General features: G+C 42.7%; 2 protein-coding genes across 2 annotated transcripts; one reads left to right on the top strand and one right to left on the bottom strand.

The window, feature by feature from the left end:
* Positions 1-2599: 2599 nt before the first annotated feature.
* LOC133922242 (probable pre-mRNA-splicing factor ATP-dependent RNA helicase DEAH5) lies at positions 2600-7341 on the top strand. Its single transcript, XM_062367479.1, has 2 exons — positions 2600-6037; positions 6790-7341. Exons 1-2 carry the CDS (start codon positions 2784-2786, stop codon positions 7181-7183), a joined length of 3648 nt encoding a protein of 1215 aa, XP_062223463.1. The 5' UTR covers positions 2600-2783; the 3' UTR covers positions 7184-7341.
* Positions 7342-8025: 684 nt separating this feature from the next.
* Positions 8026-21181, bottom strand: LOC133922241 (uncharacterized). Its single transcript, XM_062367478.1, has 13 exons — positions 20797-21181; positions 19621-19737; positions 14289-14353; positions 13283-13382; positions 13124-13195; positions 12425-12484; positions 12130-12259; positions 11860-12050; positions 11567-11751; positions 11239-11366; positions 10290-10633; positions 9070-9304; positions 8026-8915 (listed from the first exon to the last, which is right to left on the bottom strand). The coding sequence occupies exons 1-13, from the start codon at positions 21067-21069 to the stop codon at positions 8164-8166; spliced, it is 2652 nt and encodes an 883-aa protein (XP_062223462.1). The 5' UTR covers positions 21070-21181; the 3' UTR covers positions 8026-8163.
* Positions 21182-22421: the final 1240 nt, after the last annotated feature.

Here is a 22421-nt window from a genome sequence, read left to right as displayed (position 1 = left end):
ATAATACTAAATAAACAATTGTAGCTTACAACAATTGGTGGACAGTTAACACAAAGGTAATCTCTTTTATACATTCATTATTCCAATTCATTATTTTGTGGCATATATGTTCTCTAACATTATCTTCTTTGGTTTTTAGAATCATTCTGAATGGAAGAAGCTTCAAAATGGCCCACTGAGTGTCTTTCTGAGCTTGTGATGATGTTTGATCATAGTGCAGTGTATGGTTCTTCTTCTTGTGTTCCCGGTGAAGAAGTGCAAAGAAATGAGAACAATGAGAATGATAAGGAAGAAGATGAAGAACCTGAGGATAGCAACAATACTAGAAAGGTTGCCAATCCACTGAAGCGAGGTGCTAGTAACAATTGTGTTAATAGCCCAAGAAAAAAGGGAGAGAACCCTATGGGCCAACGAGAAAGAAGCGAGGTGGTAGTAACAATTGTAGTAACAATCCACTCAAGTCAACTAGAAGTATGACTTCTATTGAATGTTTAGGCATGTTTCTATGAACCATTGATGGTCCACAATCATTTATTCAAGTTACAAACTGATTTGAGAGGTCAACCAAAATAATTAGTAAGAAATTTCTTGAAGTGTTGGATAGTATCAATCTTCTTGCACAAGATCTTATCAAACCAATTGATCCAGAGTTTAGGACAGTGCATGCTAAACTTGAAGATCCTTGGTTTGTACCACATTTCAATAACTGCATAGGTGCAATAGATGGTACACATATACCTATTAGTATGCATTCGACAAACTTGATTGCACATGTTGGACGTCATGGATATGCAACTTAAAATGTGTTGATCGTATATGACTTTAACATAAGGTTCACTTTTGTTGTTGCCGGATGGTCCTGCTTGTTACATGACATGAGGGTGTTCAATGAGGCTTTATTCAAATATGCCGATAAGTTTCCACATCTACCACAAGGTATTATAAAATATGGTCTCATTGTCATTTCACATGTAACATTGTCCAAATTATTTCTCAGATCGATTGTTCTCTTTCAGAAAAATATTATCTTGTTTATTTGGACTATCCTAACCGAGCGGGTTATCTAGCTCCATACAAAAGAGAGAAGTACCATTTACAAGAGTTTCATCAAGGGCCACAATCCTAGTGGTAAGAAAGAAATTTATAACCACTCATATTTATCTCTCTGTAATGTGATTGAATGATCATTTGGTATTTTGAAGATGAAGTAGAGAATATTATTAGGCTTGCCAAGTTATCCTATGGTTAAGCAAACAAAAATAATCATTGCATACATGCCTCTCACTTCATTAGAGATAGTGCTTTGAGGGATGAAGATTTTGAGATATGTGATCAAGATGAAAACTTCATTCCGGACTAAGCATCTTCATCTCAAGGAAGTGATCACAATGAATTAGGAGATGAAACTCCTGACATGAATTTGTGACAATATTATTGATACTTTATTTGCTATGAGAGAGTAGATAGTGCTTGAAAGGTCATTTGTAAGGACAAAAGTATTTTTTATGAATGATGTATGTCGAAGGTAAATCCTGACAGTGATTCTGGGGTATGTTAAACAGTGGGTGCGTGAACCATGTTTCAGAGACTGGACGTGTCTATATGTAGGCAATGGGTTTGGAGACACAAGGGGTTATATAGGTTCAGGTCTCCCGAATGATAACAATCATATGTTATGTGTTATTGTAGATCTCAGTTGGTTACAGATGGTGTTCTAGCTGGTTGCCCGGAGCCCTCCCTCCTTGAATGGGGTCCTCATCCCTTTATATAATAGGGATGAAAGAGGACTTACATGTGGGTCCTACAAGATGACCTCTGCCCGTTCCAATATCTAACTCAAATCATCATTATGGAGGACCAGGTATGCCCACCTGTTCAGATGGTGTCGTATGCCGTGCCGCCGTCGTAACCAGGCTTGAAGAGTCCTCTGTCGTAGCATTTAATGTGATGAGATGGATTGATGCCCTTCTGCACCATCCTCATCCACTTGCATCTCCACACCGTTCCCAATAACATCCCACCTGTCGCCTGGCGCTGCACCGGCCTGCGAAGCCTCACCTCGTTGCCTTTTATCGCTACATGATGGGATAATACTACCTCCCTTGTACCACCCATGACTTTATCCATCGAAATCGACGCCTGGTGAAGAAATGCATTTAAGCGCATTCCAGCAAAAACGCCTCAGATGGGTGTATCAAATCTATCCCCGCAACCAGTGGGACTGGTCGCGGGAGGTCTTATCCTGGCCATAGTAATCATATCCTGGTTGCCCGAATGACTAGTTTTTCAGAAGTATGTTCCTCTAGTTGCTTATACCCTTTATGAGATCCGTTTAGTCAGGGTACCTCTTTACTTAATATGCTGATAATGTATTATTTGCTATTTCAATTTGCGAATTCGTATTTAAAAATATGAAAAACAACATACAAATTGATAAATCGAAAAATATACACTCACAGCAACTAGAGTATTACAGATATTGCATAAAAAACAGCAATCCAGTCCTTTCGTAATCTAAGATGCCAATAACCTCAACTTTTTACAATAAACTTCTAAAAATCTATAATAGCTCCGGGTAAAACAAACTGGATCTCAAACAGCCCCCATTTCCAGTCGGATCTGGAATCCAACGGGCGCCTCCTCTCTACGGTAAAAACAGCCGGGACGGGACGGGTACGATTCCAGCCTTCCAAACGCACCACCCCCAAAGCCGCAAGCCCAATCCAACCCGAATCAATCCGAATCGCCAAACCCTAGCTTCTCCTCCTCCACCACCACCAGCCATGGCGCCGGCGGCGGCGGGGCCCGGCGACGATGGTCTCCGGAAGCTGGAGTACCTCTCCCTGGTCTCCAAGGTCTGCTCCGAGCTGGAGACCCACATCGGCGTTGGGGACAAGGTGCTGGCCGAGTTCATCACGGAGCTCGGCCGCGACTCCACCTCCGTCGCCGAGTTCGACGCCAGGCTCAAGGAGAAGGGCGCCGACTTCCCCGACTACTTCGTCCGCACGCTCCTCACCATCATTCACGCCATCCTCCCGCCGCCCGCCAGCCCTAGTTCCGCCGCCAACGGCGGGAAGCAGGGCGACGGCACCTCCAAGTTCCCCGGGCTATCCCGCCCCGACGACCCCGATCATGCCCGCAACCTCCGCCTCGAGCTCGAGCGTGACGCCGCCGCGGCCGCCCCCGTCAGAGATGACCGAGACCGCCACCGCGACGGGCGTGGCCGGGACCGCGATTACGATCGCGGCGGCCGTGACCACGACCGTTACCGCGGCGACCGGGACCGCGGCGGCCGGGACCACGACCGTGACCGCAGCGGCCGCGACAGGGATCGAGACGGCCGTCGAGATAGAGACCATGACCGAGGCCGAGATCGTGACGGCAACCGGCAGCAGGATCGGGATCGAGAACGGGACAGGGGAAGGGACAGAGACATGGAGAGGGATAGAGATAGGGACCGGAGGAGTAGGAGGTATGAGGATGAGGATGAAGAGGAGGATAGGAGAGTTTGGGGTAGGGAGAGGGAGGTTGCTGCTGCAAATCCCAGTGGGGAGCCAGAGCTGTACCAGGTGTACCGAGGAAGGGTGACACGAGTGATGGATACCGGGTGCTTTGTCAGGCTTGAGGGTGTCCAAGGTGGCCGTGAGGGGCTTGTGCATGTCTCGCAGATGGCAAGCAGACGGGTGGCCAATGCGAAGGAGGTGGTGAAGCGTGACCAGGAGGTCTATGTGAAGGTAGTTTCGGTGAAGGGGCAGAAGTTGAGTTTATCAATGCGGGATGTGGATCAGGATACTGGGAAGGACCTCCTTCCGATGCAGCGTGGAGGGGATGATGCGCCAAGGGCCAACCCATCTGGTGGCAGTGGTGTGGGATCTGGCAGGAGGTTGGGTCTGTCGGGCATTATCATTACAGAGGAGGATGAGGCTGCACCACCATCACGGCGGCCACTCAAGCGGATGAGCTCGCCTGAGAGATGGGAGGCAAAGCAGCTGATTGCTTCGGGTGTTCTGGACGTGAGGGATTACCCAATGTTTGATGAGGATGGGGATGGTATGATGTACCAGGAGGAAGGTGCAGAGGAAGAGCTTGAGATTGAGCTCAATGAGGATGAACCAGCGTTCTTGCAGGGCCAGAGCAGGTTTTCAATTGACATGTCACCTGTTAAGATTTTTAAGAATCCCGAGGGTTCATTAAGCCGAGCAGCAGCCCTACAGTCTGCCCTCATAAAGGAGCGCCGTGAGGTTCGGGAACAGGAGCAGAGAGCAATGCTGGACTCAATTCCCAAGGATTTGAATCGACCATGGGAGGACCCAATGCCTGACACAGGTGAGCGACACCTTGCTCAGGAGCTGAGAGGTGTCGGCCTTTCAGCTTATGACATGCCAGAATGGAAGAAGGAGGCCTATGGAAAGGCTTTAACTTTTGGGCAAAGGTCGAAGCTTTCAATACAGGACCAGAGGCAGTCTCTTCCCATATACAAGTTGAAGAAAGAACTGATACAAGCTGTACATGACAATCAAGTTTTGGTTGTTATTGGAGAGACTGGTTCCGGCAAGACAACACAGGTGACTCAATATTTGGCTGAGGCAGGTTACACCACAAGGGGTAAAATTGGGTGTACTCAACCTCGCAGAGTTGCTGCAATGTCTGTTGCAAAGAGAGTGGCAGAAGAATTTGGATGTCGGCTGGGAGAGGAAGTTGGTTATGCCATCCGTTTTGAGGACTGTACTGGGCCAGACACAGTGATAAAATACATGACTGATGGTATGCTTCTGCGTGAGATTTTAGTTGATGAGAACCTTTCCCAGTATTCGGTTATCATGCTTGATGAAGCCCATGAAAGGACGATCCACACAGATGTGCTCTTTGGTTTGCTGAAACAGCTTATTAAGCGCAGATCTGATATGAGGCTTATTGTTACTTCGGCCACCCTGGATGCTGAGAAGTTCTCAGGATATTTCTTTAATTGTAACATCTTCACAATTCCTGGAAGAACGTTCCCAGTGGAGATACTCTACACTAAACAACCTGAGAGTGATTACTTGGATGCAGCGTTGATTACTGTGTTGCAGATTCACTTGACAGAGCCAGAAGGAGATGTCCTTCTTTTCTTGACCGGACAAGAGGAAATTGACCATGCCTGCCAATGTCTATACGAGAGGATGAAGGGACTAGGCAAGGATGTTCCAGAGATGATAATTTTGCCCGTCTATAGTGCCCTTCCTAGTGAGATGCAGTCAAAGATCTTTGACCCAGCTCCACCTGGTAAGAGGAAAGTTGTTGTGGCCACCAATATTGCTGAAGCTTCTTTGACAATTGATGGCATATATTACGTAGTGGATCCTGGTTTTGCCAAAATTAATGTGTATAACTCAAAACAAGGGCTTGATTCGTTGGTCATTACTCCAATCTCGCAAGCATCTGCGAAGCAAAGAGCAGGGCGTGCTGGGCGTACTGGCCCTGGCAAGTGTTATCGCCTGTACACTGAAAGTGCCTACCGGAATGAGATGTCCCCCACGACAATTCCAGAAATTCAGAGGATAAACTTGGGGTCTACAGTTCTTAATATGAAGGCAATGGGAATAAATGACCTATTGTCCTTCGATTTTATGGATCCACCAGCACCTCAAGCACTGATTTCTGCCATGGAACAGTTGTACAGTCTTGGTGCTCTTGATGAGGAGGGCCTTCTAACCAAACTAGGGAGAAAAATGGCAGAATTTCCACTGGATCCACCACTTTCAAAGATGCTACTAGCTAGTGTTGACCTTGGATGCACTGATGAGATACTGACTATCATAGCAATGATTCAAACAGGGAATATATTCTACAGGCCACGAGAAAAACAAGCTCAAGCTGATCAAAAAAGGGCTAAATTTTTTCAGCCAGAGGGGGATCACCTTACTCTACTTGCTGTATACGAGGCTTGGAAGGCAAAGAACTTTTCAGGGCCCTGGTGTTTTGAGAACTTTGTTCAATCAAGATCATTAAGGAGAGCGCAGGATGTAAGGAAGCAGCTTCTCACTATCATGGACAGGTAACTGTTTAATTTTCAGTTGTTTGAACTAGAAGCATGAAGTGTCTGCATTAGTTATGTACATTCTTGCCTTTTTCTTGTATCTGTTCCTGGCATGTTTCCTTATGCTCTTGCATATATGCAAAACTTGTTTTGCCTTTATGATGCTCTCATTTTACTTCACAGTTCCAGAGCATGCTTAGGGTAGATTATTGTCAGAATTTGCCTGCTTAGTTATGTCGGAGTTTTCTGGTTTTTTTAATCAAATAAGAAGCAAACAAGTAGGACAAAGTAGCATATGGAAAGTACTCATTGACCTTGCATTCCATATAATCTAGCAGTAATTACTATACAAATTCCAACTAGTGTACATAATGCACATACAAAGCATTATGAGGTACGCTGTTAGGGCAAGATAAGAGGTTAACTAATTAGTGCGGGTCTTATTTTTTTGGAATACTAGTATAGTAACTCAAAAATAGATATGTAATTTTGTTGCAAAATATGAATGGCTTGGCCTACGTACAGGATTTACTGGATACCATGGGTACACTGCAGTGTAATTCGTACCTGCTTTCTGTAGCAGTAGCCAGTATTGTGGACTACTATTATTTTGTTCTGAATGCTATAGTAAATTGTCTTTACCTCCTGGCATCATTTATTCTCCAGACTGCTCTTTTGTATGAGTTATAGATCTATGCTTTATCATTCAGACAACTTATTTTGAATGAGTTTCATCCGTATGCTAACCTATGTTGCTGTTATCTGTGCAGATATAAACTTGATGTCGTGTCTGCTGGGAAAAACTTCACAAAAATAAGGAAAGCGATCACTGCTGGCTTCTTTTTTCACGCTGCCAGGAAGGATCCCCAGGAGGGATACAGAACCTTGGTTGAAAACCAGCCAGTGTACATCCACCCTAGTAGTGCTTTGTTCCAACGACAGCCAGATTGGGTCATTTATCATGAGCTTGTGATGACGACGAAAGAGTACATGAGGGAGGTGACCGTGATTGATCCGAAATGGTTGGTTGAACTAGCTCCTAGGTTTTACAAGGGGGCAGACCCTGCCAAGATGAGCAAAAGGAAGAGGCAAGAGAGGATCGAGCCTCTATACGACAGATACCATGAGCCCAACTCATGGCGTCTTAGCAAGCGCCGAGCTTGATTGTAACTGTACGATGTACTGTATGTTCGCCTGTGCTGGTTGATCAAATTCCAACTGACAATTTTGGTGAAGCTGTAAATATTTATGGCATGCTGTGTACGCTGTTGAACTATTGACATATGTAAGGATGCTATCTTTACCTGGGACTGGTACTATGATTCTTTTGTCTCCTTACCGCCTACGGTCAACGGTTGTTAAGTAATTCAGTTGTGCTCTCTTGTTGAGATATTAATATGGATCTGTTGTTATCGGCATCTTGTTGGTTATTTGTGAAGTGAATTCATATATGTTGCTGCGTTTATGGAAGCTTCATAAAGTGCGATCTTTGTCGTGAGAGAGCCTTTAACTCCTGTCGTTATTTCCAAGTACCGAGTGACCTTTAATCTAGTCGTCTGTGAAATCATAAAGGACAAGGCGTCAAATTAATTTGGTTCAGGTAGTACCCCAGTTTCTGACCCATTTTGAAATATTTTTGACCCATTTTAAAATATTATGCATAGGCACACTGGAGGTCAAATGCCAGAAAATATCCCTACAAATCCCGACCAATACCGGCATTTTTTCGATCCGATTGGTTCATTTTCGACCCTCCAATTATATCCGATTGTTTTTGTTTTTTACCGTTCCCGCCTATCCTGTTTTCTTTTCCATCCGGCAGAGAAAATATGAAAGTGAAAACGATTAGAGAGTTTTCTCAACCGTTCATGTCCGTTTTCATCCCTATTGACAGACAAAGCGAACTACTGTGGTGCATTCACAGCTGCCACTATCATTGGATTCAGAAACTGCGTTCCACTAGGCACAACAACGTTGCCTCATCTATATCAGTGGACACCATCGTATAGTTTGTTCAATACAATAAAATCGCAGACCACAAAATTTTCATTGGGAAGTAACAGATTACAACCGTTATGTCATTGGTTTGTACCTTAAAAAGGTGAACTCACGGAGCCATAAAACGTAACAAACAGCAATGAACCCTAGTCAGAGTCAGGGTCCCCGTCATTAATTTCTGGCATCGAGTCTTCCGACTCCGACTCGACGCCAGACTCCGAACCAAACAATTCTGCGAAACTGGTGGAAGAGCCTCCTGGTGCTTGATGGCTGCTTGAAGCAACACCTGGAACAGCTGAAACTTCATCTGAAGTTACCACTTTGCTGGATGATGCATCGACAGCTGGGCTTTTGCTCTCAAGATGACTAACGTGATCAGTGCGCTTCTGCTCAGGAAATGGAGTCGAAACAGCATTAGAGCTAGAAGGATTATCCATTGTATTTGGCATGATGATTTCGTCTACGGCTGCATCTACCATTCTGACATCACTCTTGCTGGACGCCAGGACATCTTGTACTGCATCTGCAATTCGAGGTGGATCAATTTTTGGATCTTCTGTAATGGGGTTGAGTTTTTCACCCTCCAACATCATGACCGCTGTACTTAATCCTACGGCGCTATCATTCACTGGAGCCTCTGCTAGTTCATCGTCCTTGGTGGATGCCAACCAATCATCATACATGTCTTCAACCTCCATAGCTTCAGGCTGATGTCCGGATGGTGAAATCTGGTATTTTCCAGCACCAAAAACTGCCTTTCTTGGTGCACCGTAATTGAGCCCAGTGCCTACAGGAACTGCTCTTTCTAGAGACAGGGCTCGAGGGTGCGTAAGGACATCCAAAGCCATCAAAGCATGCAAACAAAACTCTGCAAGCTTGGTGCCTATATCTAGCTTCCCTGTAATGAACAAAAGATACAAATTAACATTGCATATCAATTCAGTGCATATTTAATGCAGCCAAACGTTTCTTTTAATCAAATATACATTAATTATGAATCAAAATTTAAATACCTCATCCATAACACTAAATAGCATGCTAAAAGATTTTACCTTTTCTGAAGAGCTCGATTCCTTTGGCTAAATAAGGAGGGCGGGCATGAGGAGAAGAAAGAAAAGATGCCAACAGTGCCTTCAATGAAGCAAGTTGGAGGTCTGATATGCTTGGCTCCCCAACGGTGGATGGTTTTTGCTCATAACCCCCTCCTGTGTCACAAATACTTCTAGCGAAGTTAATTAGGAGCAAGTCCACTTCTGACCTCCAGTGATCCGCCCGCAATGAACCCCCCTGCTCCGGGTGATAAGTTGATAAGAGATGAACATCACATCTAACAATTGTACTTACAATAAAAACATAAGATACTACTGTAAATTCCAACAACTGAGGCCAATCAAACATAGTACACAATTGGATCAAACGGCAATAAGTACAAATGCTATTGAAACAGTAGTTTTTTTTCCACTTGGCAGTATCTTCACCTTATCTCTGTATTACATTACATTATTTGATATAAGTCAGTGAGGGCCCTCACTCACTGTTCCCGTAAAAACAAACTTTTCAAAGCTAATTTCATTGTTACATGAGATAAAAGTTTATAATTTGACTTTACACACTGACTCGATATAATTATTAAAATAACACCAGAGATGCTATTACCAGTTCATGCAGCATGAGCGTAATTTTCTTCCCATTCAAACCACAAAAGCTAAGATAAGTCTTGATACTATGGATATCGAACATGCTTTAAGCACTTGATGCTTATTGCACTTTCATCTATCAAAATTTGTCTCCAGAATATAACCATTACAAATTGGTTGCAGCTACTGCTTCAGCTATGGTCTGAAAAATAAATATCCACAAGCACCAAGAATTCTATGTGTTTTGGGATACTAGATGGCATAAAATGTGCCGTACGATGTGATACCAATTTGCTTCAAAAGAACTTCCCCCCTTTTAATCATTCAAATTTACAGGATACCTTATTAGTCATGACTATCCAATTTGGTACATTGCTTGAAACTTCCAACATTTAGATGATTTCAACCTTCCTTTAACAGAAAAAAAAAGAAGATTCCAGTTGCCATGAGCTTGCCCAAGCGATTCTTACAATAATGATATTCGGACAAATCAATCAGATATAAATTTTGTTTCTCTTGGACATCCACATTCATAAAGAACAAGGATTGCCATGAAAAACAAAGATCTGGCAAAAGAAAAATGAAGACATGCAGAAATAATAGGATGATGGCAAGGAGGTTAGATTTAAGCATACCACATTCAGAAGAATTTCCAATGTTTCCAATACAGCTATTTTGACAGACAGAGGAGTTAACGTTCCAACATCTCCTGTAGTTTCAGGAGTCATTCCCTTTGATACAATAGGCATGGAAGAACTTTTCCTTTTCCTTGGGCTGATTGCTGCCTTCTCTGAAGCTGAGACAGCTGGGTTTTGTATTTGTGGTTCTTGCTTCCTCTTCTTGGAGTAACTTTTTGATGATGATACACTAGTCACTTTTGATAGATTTGTGTTGACTATAGCCATGTCATTTCCACCACCATCATTCAGATCAGCAACTGCATTGTTGACTATTGCCTCAAGCAAGTGCAGTGACATCCCTGATAAAAAAGATAAACCATTTGTTCAGCGCGGATGCAACTGGAAATTGACCAAAAAGAAAAAAAGCAAGGATATGTACCAAACATGCATATGTATACAGCTCAATAATTCCCAAAGAAAAGCATAACCAACCTGGTGGAGTGAATGTAAAGTCAAGCATTTGAAGTTTTGAGGAATTGCAAGAATGGTTAAACCCTATCAAACAATTGGGACATATCTCCAAGATTCACACTGTTCACCATTAGCAATGCTTAAAAACACCCTGAGCATGCTACATACATGGTTGTCAAAGGTTTATAATCAACTATAGTTATCTGACAACTTAACCAGTAACAGTCATTACAAATTTGCTAACACAATATGCTGAAGATATGTCAAGACTATTTTTCTTCAAAATTAAAAACCCTTTGAAGGAAGCTGCACTCTATTTGTTACTAATTCTGAAAAGCAGGCATTCAAGTACAATTCTATCAGAGATGCTATCACAGTATTACTACAACAAAGGTATAACTACACTGACAATAACTTATAATCAATTATACTATGTTTCAAACTACAATCATACAACTACAAAGGAATATGCAAGAAATAAATAATAACCTACCAACACCCATGGAGGTCAGCAACAACTGCACAATGCTATAAACTTTTGTCCTCAAAGTAGGCAACTTTGCTATTTTGAAGTACTCTGTTATAAGCCGTATGATACTAGCACCATGTGGTAAAAGTTGGCTGCAGGATGAAAAAGTAGTCTAAATTAGTCCTTTTAAAACATCAATTAAAAAAGAAGCCTCAATTTTCTTTCCAGAATTAGTCACAACTAAATAGTCTAATTGCTTCTGTATATGATATTTTCTTCACACCTTCACTAGATAAAGTACAAAATGTAGATGATCTATGCCTTAAAAGAGACAATGCTAGTTAGTAGTTACCTTCTCATTCCTTTAATAGCTGCATTGAGCAAATCCAAGAAAGTCGAATGCAATGACGGAAGCTCAAAGCAAATAAGCTCTTGATGCAAGGAAGTTGTTGAAGGGAACAATTTTTTATGCAACGATCCATCAACTAACAGCACTCTTCGTATCAAAGCTATCAAAGCACGCATTGGAACATTGACCTTTTTGTCAATACAAAAAGGATACAACTTAGAATAAAATTTTATCTCACAATAGCAGGTTATGAGCGCCACTACATAATATACAGAAAGTTCTGCTGTTTGCCAAACCTGAACTGGATAATAACTAGTCAGCATCACACTGCAGCAATGGATAAGAGCTGAAATGGTAGGGACCGTACAGACACGAAATTTCTTCGTGACATGTACATTGCCTCCAGACCTTGCTTGATCTCCCAATGTTGGTGGAGGATCAGTTCCAGGTGGAACTAGTAGCAACATAATATCATGGCCTTTCTTATCTGCAACACTAAAATGGTTAAAAATCACCCTGAAATGGTAGCACTGAAATAAGATTAGCAGCAAACTGTGATATCTTACCTTCTTCAAGCCCAATAAAAGCATCATTCAACAGATTGTTTACCGTAATCAATATCTTCCGAATCATCAGTGACCAACTGTCCTCGGATACACGGACATAAGGTAACAATGCTAAGGCTCCCGCAAATTTCTGGAGTGTTGGAATAGCAGAGGTCATGGGACTTGGGGAAATTTTATGACAAGGGACAAGCAAGGAAAGAAAACAAAAGGAGGAGAAATGAAGCACATAGGCTAATGTGTGCTCATTATTGAATTCAAATTACTTGGATAAAGCATCAAGGGATACACCCCTCACCTCAGATGGTTTTACATTGACTTCTGTACTCATAACCTTTGCTACAATGGCAGACTCAACCTGAAATTTGTAAATGTAAGTGCAAGAACTGTACGAGTAGAACAATTGGGGTGACAGAAATATTACTACAGAGATACAGAATCATGTGCACTCATAGTGACACTAGCGATTAGCAAACTTCTGGAAACTCTGCATCACATATCAGTCTCCTAGCAATCATTACTAGAATAAAAAAAATTAAAGGAAAACTTGTGCAACACCACTGTTTATTAATGAAAAATCCTGCAGTTTCTTTTTTCTTTTAGGCAGCAGCGTATTATCTAAAAACCAAATTAGCGATGAAAAGCAAAAAAAAAAGAATAGGAACAATTCATAAACATAGAAACTCTTGCATCCCCGGCCAGTCTGCATTTACAGTATCAACAAAATAACGAGTAGCAACAGAAAAATCTAGAGGCCCAACAGCTGTTTAATTCTTTGATCCATATATACTGAGAAGGTCATCAAGAAATAAAGTTATATCAAGTTCCAACTTCTACGATCCTACTGCCTACATCTATCCAGGAGCAAAAAGAAAATGTTGTGAACAGCTAAACTTTCTTAAACTATGTGGGAAGTTCTTCCTTTCCTCCCTAGAGACTGAGCACTAAATATTTACCCAGCATACGAAATGGATTAGAACATAATAATAAGACGCACTTTATTGTAGTGTCGATTTACAGATGATGGGTACAATTTAATAACTGTCTTCAGCAAATCAACTGCTTCGTCCTGCAAAAATATATATAATTAAAGATATTCCTCTTGAATGGTTGCAGGCAAACACATAAGTCTTTAGATGAAAAGAGTCGACCATACAGTTACTAGACCATTCTCATTTAAGAGCCGCAGCACCGGTTCAACAACCCTTCCAGCAAAGGATGATGCCTCTTTCTTTAAGTTCAAAAACTTTGCCAATCTAATCAGAATAAAACGCAATGAACAAAATCTCAGTTTTTAGCATTTCAAGTAATCAAAATTGAAGTTCTGAAGCGACAAACCTACAAAGCTGCAATACTTTTTAATTGAGACAGATGGCATAGCACATCAACTATTAGTTGATTATTACAACCATGGAATTTGAAGTTTGGAACTGAAATGAAGATAGAACATCCAGTTTACAACTTTTTTTATCACTGCAGGATAGTGGCAGGAGCTATGCCATTAGTTAAAGTCATGTAGATACTTCACACCTAATTATATGAACTACTAGAAAACTACTACAGAGCAACACAGGACAAATTTAAATCGTTCTGAAAAAAATGCAATGGAAATTCGACCTGAATACATTAAGGGTTGTGTATGCTTTCATAATGAGGCAGTTATAAAGAAAGAGCAAACAGTAAGGAAGGTTTTATACTTTATGACAGTAATAATATTATCAGGAAGTAGCAGTGGCATCAGTTTTGAAGGTCAGCTTTTCACAATATCATCAGGAAAAATGTGTGGACAAGAAGAAAAGAAGCAATTTTTTTCGTCAGATATGAACTAGTTAGACAAATTTTTATTGCTCTTCGAAGTAAATAACAACTAATGGAATGAACATATTTATCCTTTTTTTTCATAGATCAAACCAAATATACATTTCAAAGAACCAAGAAGCTCCATCCAGACATTGGTCCCACTTGCAAATTCCTTGCGAACACTAAGAAATTTTTTAGAAGTGATTTATCCGTGGTGGCTTACTTGATAAACACCACCGCATAATTTAATCTGGTTAAACATGTACTGATGAACAGCACAGAACAGTAACAGAATACAGACAATCCAAAAATATGTTCGGCAGCTTAAGCTAGTCAAAGGACACTAATCCTCCATTACTTACCTCACAAATAGATCAGACATTGAAGTACAAGAGACAGTAGTAACAAGTAGCAAGCTAGATGGCTCCTGCAAAAAGGAAAAGAGCATACATCAGTCAGTATAACAATAATCTATGACGATGCACATCTATATGATGTTTAACGAAACAAATTATGTCTCAAGGAGTTAAGGTATAAGAAGCATATCGATGAGACCAAATCCTGATAAGTAATGTATATGATACTCCACAATTTTTCTACTGTTTTCAAAAGTGGGCCGCCTAGCCCACCTAAGCGGTGCCAACATCTTTCCTAGCAAGCCTAATCAGCGAGTAGGCTCTAGGAGCCACCCCGCTGGCCCATAGTTGTTACAACGATGTGGCGCGTGGCGCGGCAACGCCATACACACATCGGTGTGACGAATACACACATTATAGTATAGGCTAGTAGAAAATTATATTGGCAAATGACAATGTAAATGTAGTTCAAAAGCGATAGTTAGGATTTTAGTAAATCAAAATAGCAATGGAATAGCTGATTTGCTTTTTTTGTTTTTTCAGTGAGTTTTTCAGTGAGCAATTGTCCGTCTTACATGTGGGACTCATGGTCCATGGACTCAAAAGCTTCAACACAGGACGACACGGCACGGCTTCATTCTTATCCTCTCTCTCTCTCTCCCCCGAGCTCAACGTGGGCAGCGGCAAGTGCGCGCGGAGCTCGGGCAGGAGGACGGATTTGAGCATGGCAAGTGGAGTGGCAGACAGATCCGAGCACAGGCAGTGCCACGACGGGAGGATCTGAGTACGAGCGTTGGGCGGAGGGTGACCGTCCCAGCGCTATGGTGGACGTCATACACGGCGGAGCCATGGCGTCCCCGTGGAGAGACCGTTTTCGCCACACCGATATATCGGCATTATGGCGACGAGATATCAACACCATGACAGCTATGCTGCTGGCTGCCTGGTGCCTAATGCTTTTTGTAACCAATTATTCTTTTAATTAGCTAGTCACCTCCATGTGCAAAGATTATACTCAATCTTATTATTGCACAACATAACACCAATGTTAGAAGAACAGATGAAGGTAGCTAGTACTGTATAAAAGTTACAACTAAAATACAAAATGGTAAAGGTAAAATAAAGAGAAGATTGGTGTAACCTGCACTGTTTCATAAAAACTAATCAATTCTAGGTCTAGATACTGAATGAGATGGATAGCCTTACATGATGAACCATAGTTCAAGATGGATTGGCTGTGCTTGGTGGACATTAAATAGTTGTACTGTTATGTTCATCATTAGGGAATAAACATTTGGCTGGAGGATAGTCGGACGGCGTCGGCTGCTAGCGAAGAGATTAGACTATAGATGATGGAGACTTAGAATATTGGGGGAGACTTAGATTAATTCTTCTTTGCTTGATTACAATGATGTGCTGTTGTCCCTTTATATAGATAGGGGATTACAATCCTAAATCAATTCCACCTCCTAAGCAGTCTTAATTCAATCCAACTCCTAACTTATCTCCTACCAAACTTATCTCTAAGCAGTCTTAATTCAATCCAACTCCTAACTTATCTCCTACCAAATTTATCTCTAAACAAATCAACTCGAATCCTAACATACCAAACTTCTAATTAAAAAGGTAGCCCTGCTATGATGCTCATTGGGCCTACTGCTGCTGTGGTGCTTCTTGGGCCCATCTGAGCAGCCGGCTGGTCACCATGACATTACACCCCTCAGACATGCAGCTCATCTTTGAGCTGCTTAGGTGGCGACCATGGTTGCAGTCCTAGTAGCCCCCATGTCGACAAAAGGTGATTCCCACGTCGTCTTCCGTGTGGATGTTAGCAGCGAGGCTGCAGATGGTGTGGCGGTAGCGCCACAGTTGGCTCTGGTAGTGTCGCACATGGGCATGGCGACGACAAAAGCAACGGCAACGCATATGAAGATGAGAATGCAGCTGAATCGATGGGTCGGGATCAACTGTCTCTAATACCAGATGTTATGCTCTTAGGATCATTAGGGGGATAAACATCTATCGGGAGGATAGCCGGGTAGCGTCGACTACTAGGGGAGATTAGACTATAGATGAAGGAGACTTAGAATATTAGGGAAGACTTAGATTAATTCTTCTTTGCATGATTACAATGATGTGTGGTTACCCCTTTATATAGAGAGGGGAAATTACAATCCTAAATCAATTTTAGCTCCTAACTTATCTCTAAGCAGTTCTAATTCAATCAGACTCCTAACTTATTTTCTACCAAACTTATCTCTAAACAAATTAACTTGAATCCTAACATATCAAACTTATCTTCTAATTAAAAGGTAACCCGACCGTGGTGCTCCTTGGGCTTTCTGCTGCCGTGGTGCTTCTTGGGCCCATCCGAGCAGCCAGCTGGCCGCCATGACACACTTAATATGAATAAGATTCAAACAGATCTTAATTTACAGAGAAGTGACAAAGTGAACAAATGAAGTTTTTAATGGATTGATGCTTGGTCTCAGGATTCTTGAAAACTAGGTCTAACTAGTTGTGGAGTTGTACTTCTTGGATTTAGATCTAGAAGGAAGAAAATGTCAGTTGGCATTTCATGTTTCGGTTTAGATTTTCATTTACTGGTGCTTTGGCTTAAGACTCGACTTCAAAACAAGCACAACGTATCAGAAAATAAACAATGAACATTAGAAAGTTAGCAAGTTGTACGCCACGGAGTTATCCAAACAAAAAACAGGACTCCCTAAGAAAGTACCATCTCTACTACTTAAAAAATACAGTGGTTCCTGCACCCTCTTATGTTCTGCCTCCATGTCCTGCCCTCCCCCATGTTCTGCCCGCTGCCAACAGGTGGGCCCTACGCGTCACTACCTCTCCCTCTCCCCGTCGCCCGACAGTTCGCTCCCCAAATCATGTAATCACAACTGCCCACTCCTTCCTTGCCAACCACCCACCGCACCTACACGTCGCCTCCACAAACACAAGCTCCACCTTCTCTGCAATCCTGTCGCACAATCAAAGATGGAGCCCTCCAACACCGGCCTGCCGAACCTTGCCCAACCGAACCGACCGCGAGCTTGAGGTGCTCCGGTGCTCTACCAGTTCGCCACCATCCTAGTCCTCCAACACAGCGCAACCGCTCCAGTCCTCTACCACTTCGTTGCTGTCTCAGTGCACCATCACCACCGTGCAGCCACCCTGGTCCTCCACTAGCGCGTCGCCGTCCGGTTCGCTCGTACGGCCCTGCCTCCAGCTCCAGCCAACGTTGTGAGGACGTCGTGTCTCCCCCTTCTCCGCTCTCCCCTCCCACTCTGCACCCGTGAGCCATGTCTTCTTGTACGTCTCCCCAAAGGTTCGTCTTGCCCATTGGCCATTGCTGCTCCTTTGCTCATACCCCTCTGGCCACTCAACATGGTTGCTTGCAAGGTGTTTGATGAAATGCGCATCACCAATCAGCAATCGGAAAAGCTATGCTCCAGGTCCAGCAGCAGCCACCACGACCCCAATCTGCTCAAGAGCTTCAGCCGCGTGGAGCCTCGCATGTTCGGTGAGTTGTTGTGCTAATTGATGAGTTAATAAGCATGTTGAGGTCACCAATGAGTTGACGACTATCTGTTCCTTCTGTCGTTTCAATCAGATTTGGGGAGCAAGGACGAGGTGCTACAAAAGACAAGATTTCCACTTTAGGGCCATGTAAATCATAGAATCAAGCTAGCAACAATTATTTGGAGCTCATGGTTCCTTTTTCTTCTCCTTTTCTAGTTACTTTGATTCTTCCTCCAGAATTGGGCTATGGATTCCGGTAGCACCTAGATCGAGACCAACGGCTTGACGAGACTAGCTACGACGTGCAGGAAGAAGGAATCGCAAGACAGGATCATGAAATGGGATCAAGCTCGACTGTTAGCTAGCACATCATGTTTTCCTTTCTGCACTCAGTCCATTCGTATTGCACGTAAACCTTTAGTCTACAGAGACCCTGCGAGATCCACAAGATGCATTGCTTGGTTGTGTCCCAACCTGTACCGTTCTTGTTTTTGCTTGGGATTCACAGAAAATCAAGCGCATGGAGACCTTGGTTCTATTTACTTGGAGAATACAATGTGTGATCTACTCATATGTGCTCTTTTTCCTTTTTTCAGTTTTCTTATTGTGCGAGGTGCAGGAGTATCAGATCAATATGATTGTTCTTGTTTTTGCTTGGGATTCGCATAAAATCAAGTGCATGGAGAGCTTACTTCGATCTTCATGGAGAATACAAAGCGTGCTCTACTCATTTGTGCTCTTTTTCCTTTTTTCTGTTTTATGATTGTGCGAGGAGCGGAAGTATCAGATCAATATAATTGTTCTTGTTTTTGCTTGGGATTCACAGAAAATCAAGTACATGGAGACCTTGCTTCGATCTGCTTGGAGAATACAAAGCGTGATCTACTCATTTGTGCTCTTTTTTCCTTTTTTCAATTTTATGATTGTGCAAGGTGCAGGAGTATCAAATCAATATGATTGTGCTCCTTTTTATTGTTTGACCAAAATAAATGTTAGGCTACGAAAATTTCCAAAATGATTTGAATTTATTTTGGAGTATGTTATTCAATTCTAACGACAATTCACATCACTATGGGGTTGAAGATGCTGCACAGACTCAAAGCAACAATGGGTTTAATAGTCATATCGCATTTGTCAGCTAAAAAATGTGAAAATGCTATATTGTCATGTAGATATGACCTTTTCACCTGTTGAGCAAATTCAGTGATATTACACTAGCAAGTTCATTTGTGTTCTCCTTTTCTTAGATCCTATGGAAAGAATCTTCCTTTTTCATTTGAGCTTCAACTCATGGTACATGTCTGCTACTCCAAGAACCTTGATTTCTCATTTAAAGTGCACACATGAAAAATTAAGTGAACTCAAGCTACAATAAATTCAGAATGAGTACTCCTCGCAAGAAATGATACCGCAGAGAAGTTTGCTCCATCTGATTTTTCATAGGTACAGTTAATTTCAAGACTTTATGGGTATAACCTAGTACAACATCAAATGTAACTCCTGCCAAGGTATGTCTGGAATCTGCTAGGTCAGAGAGAAAAAAATTCCACTACAAGATGTCCGCTTTAGCAAAATACAACTGAAATTTTTTGGTTCACTCGATACCACCCAAAGATACCAGTATAAATTTCATGGTCTATATTCCTATTGTAATTTAATTATCAAGTAATTGTAAGATGCATCTTCGACTAAGTTAATAATGGGACCCAGAAATTGAAACAGTGACGAATAAAAAAATTCTGAGAATACTATAAGTTATAAATTTGTGCACATAAGTTATATATATAACGCATGAAATTATTTGCATTACCTGCAAGTTTCTCAGAACCTTCTCAAACCAATTGGAGAATGATTCTGCAAAGCGCTCATTGCTGCACTCTTGGAAAGTCACACCGAGAAAGCAAGTACCCAACCAACAACTGTATGCCTAAAGAATTGTCAAATACAAAGGTAAACATATTAGTAAAGGCCCTTTGATTCACTTTTTTCATTTATAATAAATCATAAAAATGTGACGGCATCAGGGTTGGGCTATAGATTGGCAGATATTGCTTTCAAATGATGGTGTAAACTGCAAGAAAAAACAACAAAAGGACAATACACAAATAGAAGAAGTGAAGCAATACAAACTGTATAACATTATACTGTGTTTCAAACCTGTCATTCATTTTTAGTAACAATTTTTGTAACAGGGAAGAAGTATTCTGGAAAGTAGAAACATCACCGAATTGCAATTTCAGTGATTTAGCAACAGCTATCTAAAACTACACCATCAGACACATTAAGATTGGTAAAACTGCAAACAAGTTCAGTATTATGATGACATCAGTACTCAATATGCAGGAGAATACAATGCACATGAAACTCATGTGAAGACTCAAGAAATAAAAATAGATAGCTTTTGCTAACTATAATATATACATAACTTTCTTTCACAAATGACCATGTGGGAGGCACAGGGAGGGTGGCGACACGCCGTGGGTTGATGGCCATGGCATTGGGAAATAGATGACATGTGTGATAGGCAATGATGGGCAACTCATACAGCATGAGAGAGCAGCGAATGTGGTTTGCCTTAGTAATGCATCTACTGGTTTGTTTGGGGATGGTACTAAGACAACACGTGTGCAAATCAACAATGCATTAATTTGCATGTTGAAGCACAAAAGGCAATGAAATGTTGTACTGAGACATTTCATATCAGCCAACCGACCTGTAGAACAGATTTGTGGATGGTATTAAGACAATATGTGTAAATTAAAAAGTTAATGACAACAAGTTAAATCATAGATGAAATCTAGATCAGCTAAAGAAACCCCTTTCGAAGCATTCTGCAATGACACATTCGTTCAAACCATCCAAGGGGAATTTTTATGTTCAAAGGTTACTGCATAGCAGCCCAAATCCTTGAAAAGAGTGTCAAATTTCGCCTCGAATTGTACTATTTTATCGAAGCAGAGGGCAGAAGGGTCAGAGGACACCGTACCGAGTCGCTCTCCACGAGCGCGCCGGCGCGCTCGACCCAGGCGTCCATGGCGGCACGCCACGCCTCGGCGAGCTTGGGGTTCGGAGGGTGGTCCGGGAGGCTCTCGGTGAGGAGGCCGTGCGTCCGCACCGCCCCGAGGACGGAGGCGACCTCAGCCGGCGCGAGCTCGGCGCCGCCCGGTTGCGGCAGCCGCTCGGCGACCACTGCGCGGAGCAGCCGCGGCTTCAGCCAGGGGTCGTTGACGTCGGCGAGGAAGCCGCCGGCGCCGGCCATCTCTGCTACGATCTGGTGGATTCGGGTGGGCGGCGCTTTGTAATCGTCACGACTCGCGTCGCGTGGGAGCGGAAAAAGGGGTTTAGGGTTTAAAGGGAGCGTTACTCGTTGGTGGGGCCGCTTCTTTTGTGGGAGAAAAGGCAGCGGCTAGGCTCTAGCTCGACACGCGGATGATGCCACCGGTTGTGCTGTCTAAATGAGCCTATCGGATCGGTAGATTTGGCAAGGTTAACGGTACAATCTGATAAATCAGTAAAATTAACGGATCATACTATGTCAGGCTTATAGCATAGTTTATGGTACAATCTATCAATCATCATATTGGATCGGTTCAGCCACGGTTACAACATGATCAGCATAGCATGGCGGTGGGACTCTGGCGCAGGAGGTGGGGTGGAGGCGGGGCGGAGAGGTGAGAGTAGTTAGGTCGAGCCATACCGATACACCATCGTGATCTTAATCCAAGCACAATTTGATAGCTCATATTATGCTGTGCTTACACTAATAGATACATCTAGTTAACCAACACTAGCCACCAGTACCTTCCCACCACGAAGCCTCCATGATTGCTGCTGCTCTACCCTGCAAACTCAAGTCACGTTACCACTGGGAAACGGATGTCCGTATCCCTAGATCCTTATCAATACTGTAATAGTTTAAGGGAACAATGAATGCTTGAGGGAACAACGTATTCCAGATTGGATTGAAACTTGGATTCAATTCATACGTGATATTTGGATGTGCTGTACATTTGGATTGCATATGCCTGACAATTAAATTAAAGCACCTGTTCATCCGTCGATACATCCAAAAGACCAGAACTCCTGAAATTTTGGAGGCCTAACTGAAAATTTCATCACAAGTTGCTCATAACTGAAAATTTTAAAAACTGATTTTGTTTACTTGGACGAATCAGAATGCAACCTGATAATACATAAATCGACTACCCCGATGCTTGCCGCATGTCGCCACGGTGCCCCAACGTCTGCTGTCCCGTTGCTCCGCCGCCCTAGTGCCTTGACGCCTGCTGCCCCGGTGCCCCGCCGCCTCGATGCCTCGACGCCCAAAGCCCTGGTGCTCCGCTGCCCCGATGCCCCAACAATCGACGCCCCGCCGCCGATGCCCTGATGCCAGTCCGCCACCCCGATTTCCCGTTGGCCTGACGCCCTGTCGCTGGCCCAGTTGCCTCTCCTTCGCCTTAAGGATTCCGAGTTCGACCTCTTCTCTTTATGAGCTTCAACAGAGCTGTAGTATGTAGTCTGAAAAATATGTAGTCTGTAGTATGAAAAAACATGTAATGTACTCTGAAAAAAAACATGTAGTCTGTAGTCTAAAAAATATGTATGCAACAT

Source organism: Phragmites australis, chromosome 6 (genome assembly GCF_958298935.1).
Source record: "Phragmites australis chromosome 6, lpPhrAust1.1, whole genome shotgun sequence".
Classification (NCBI taxonomy): Eukaryota; Viridiplantae; Streptophyta; class Magnoliopsida; order Poales; family Poaceae; genus Phragmites; species Phragmites australis.
This window is presented reverse-complemented; position numbering and strand designations above follow the sequence as displayed.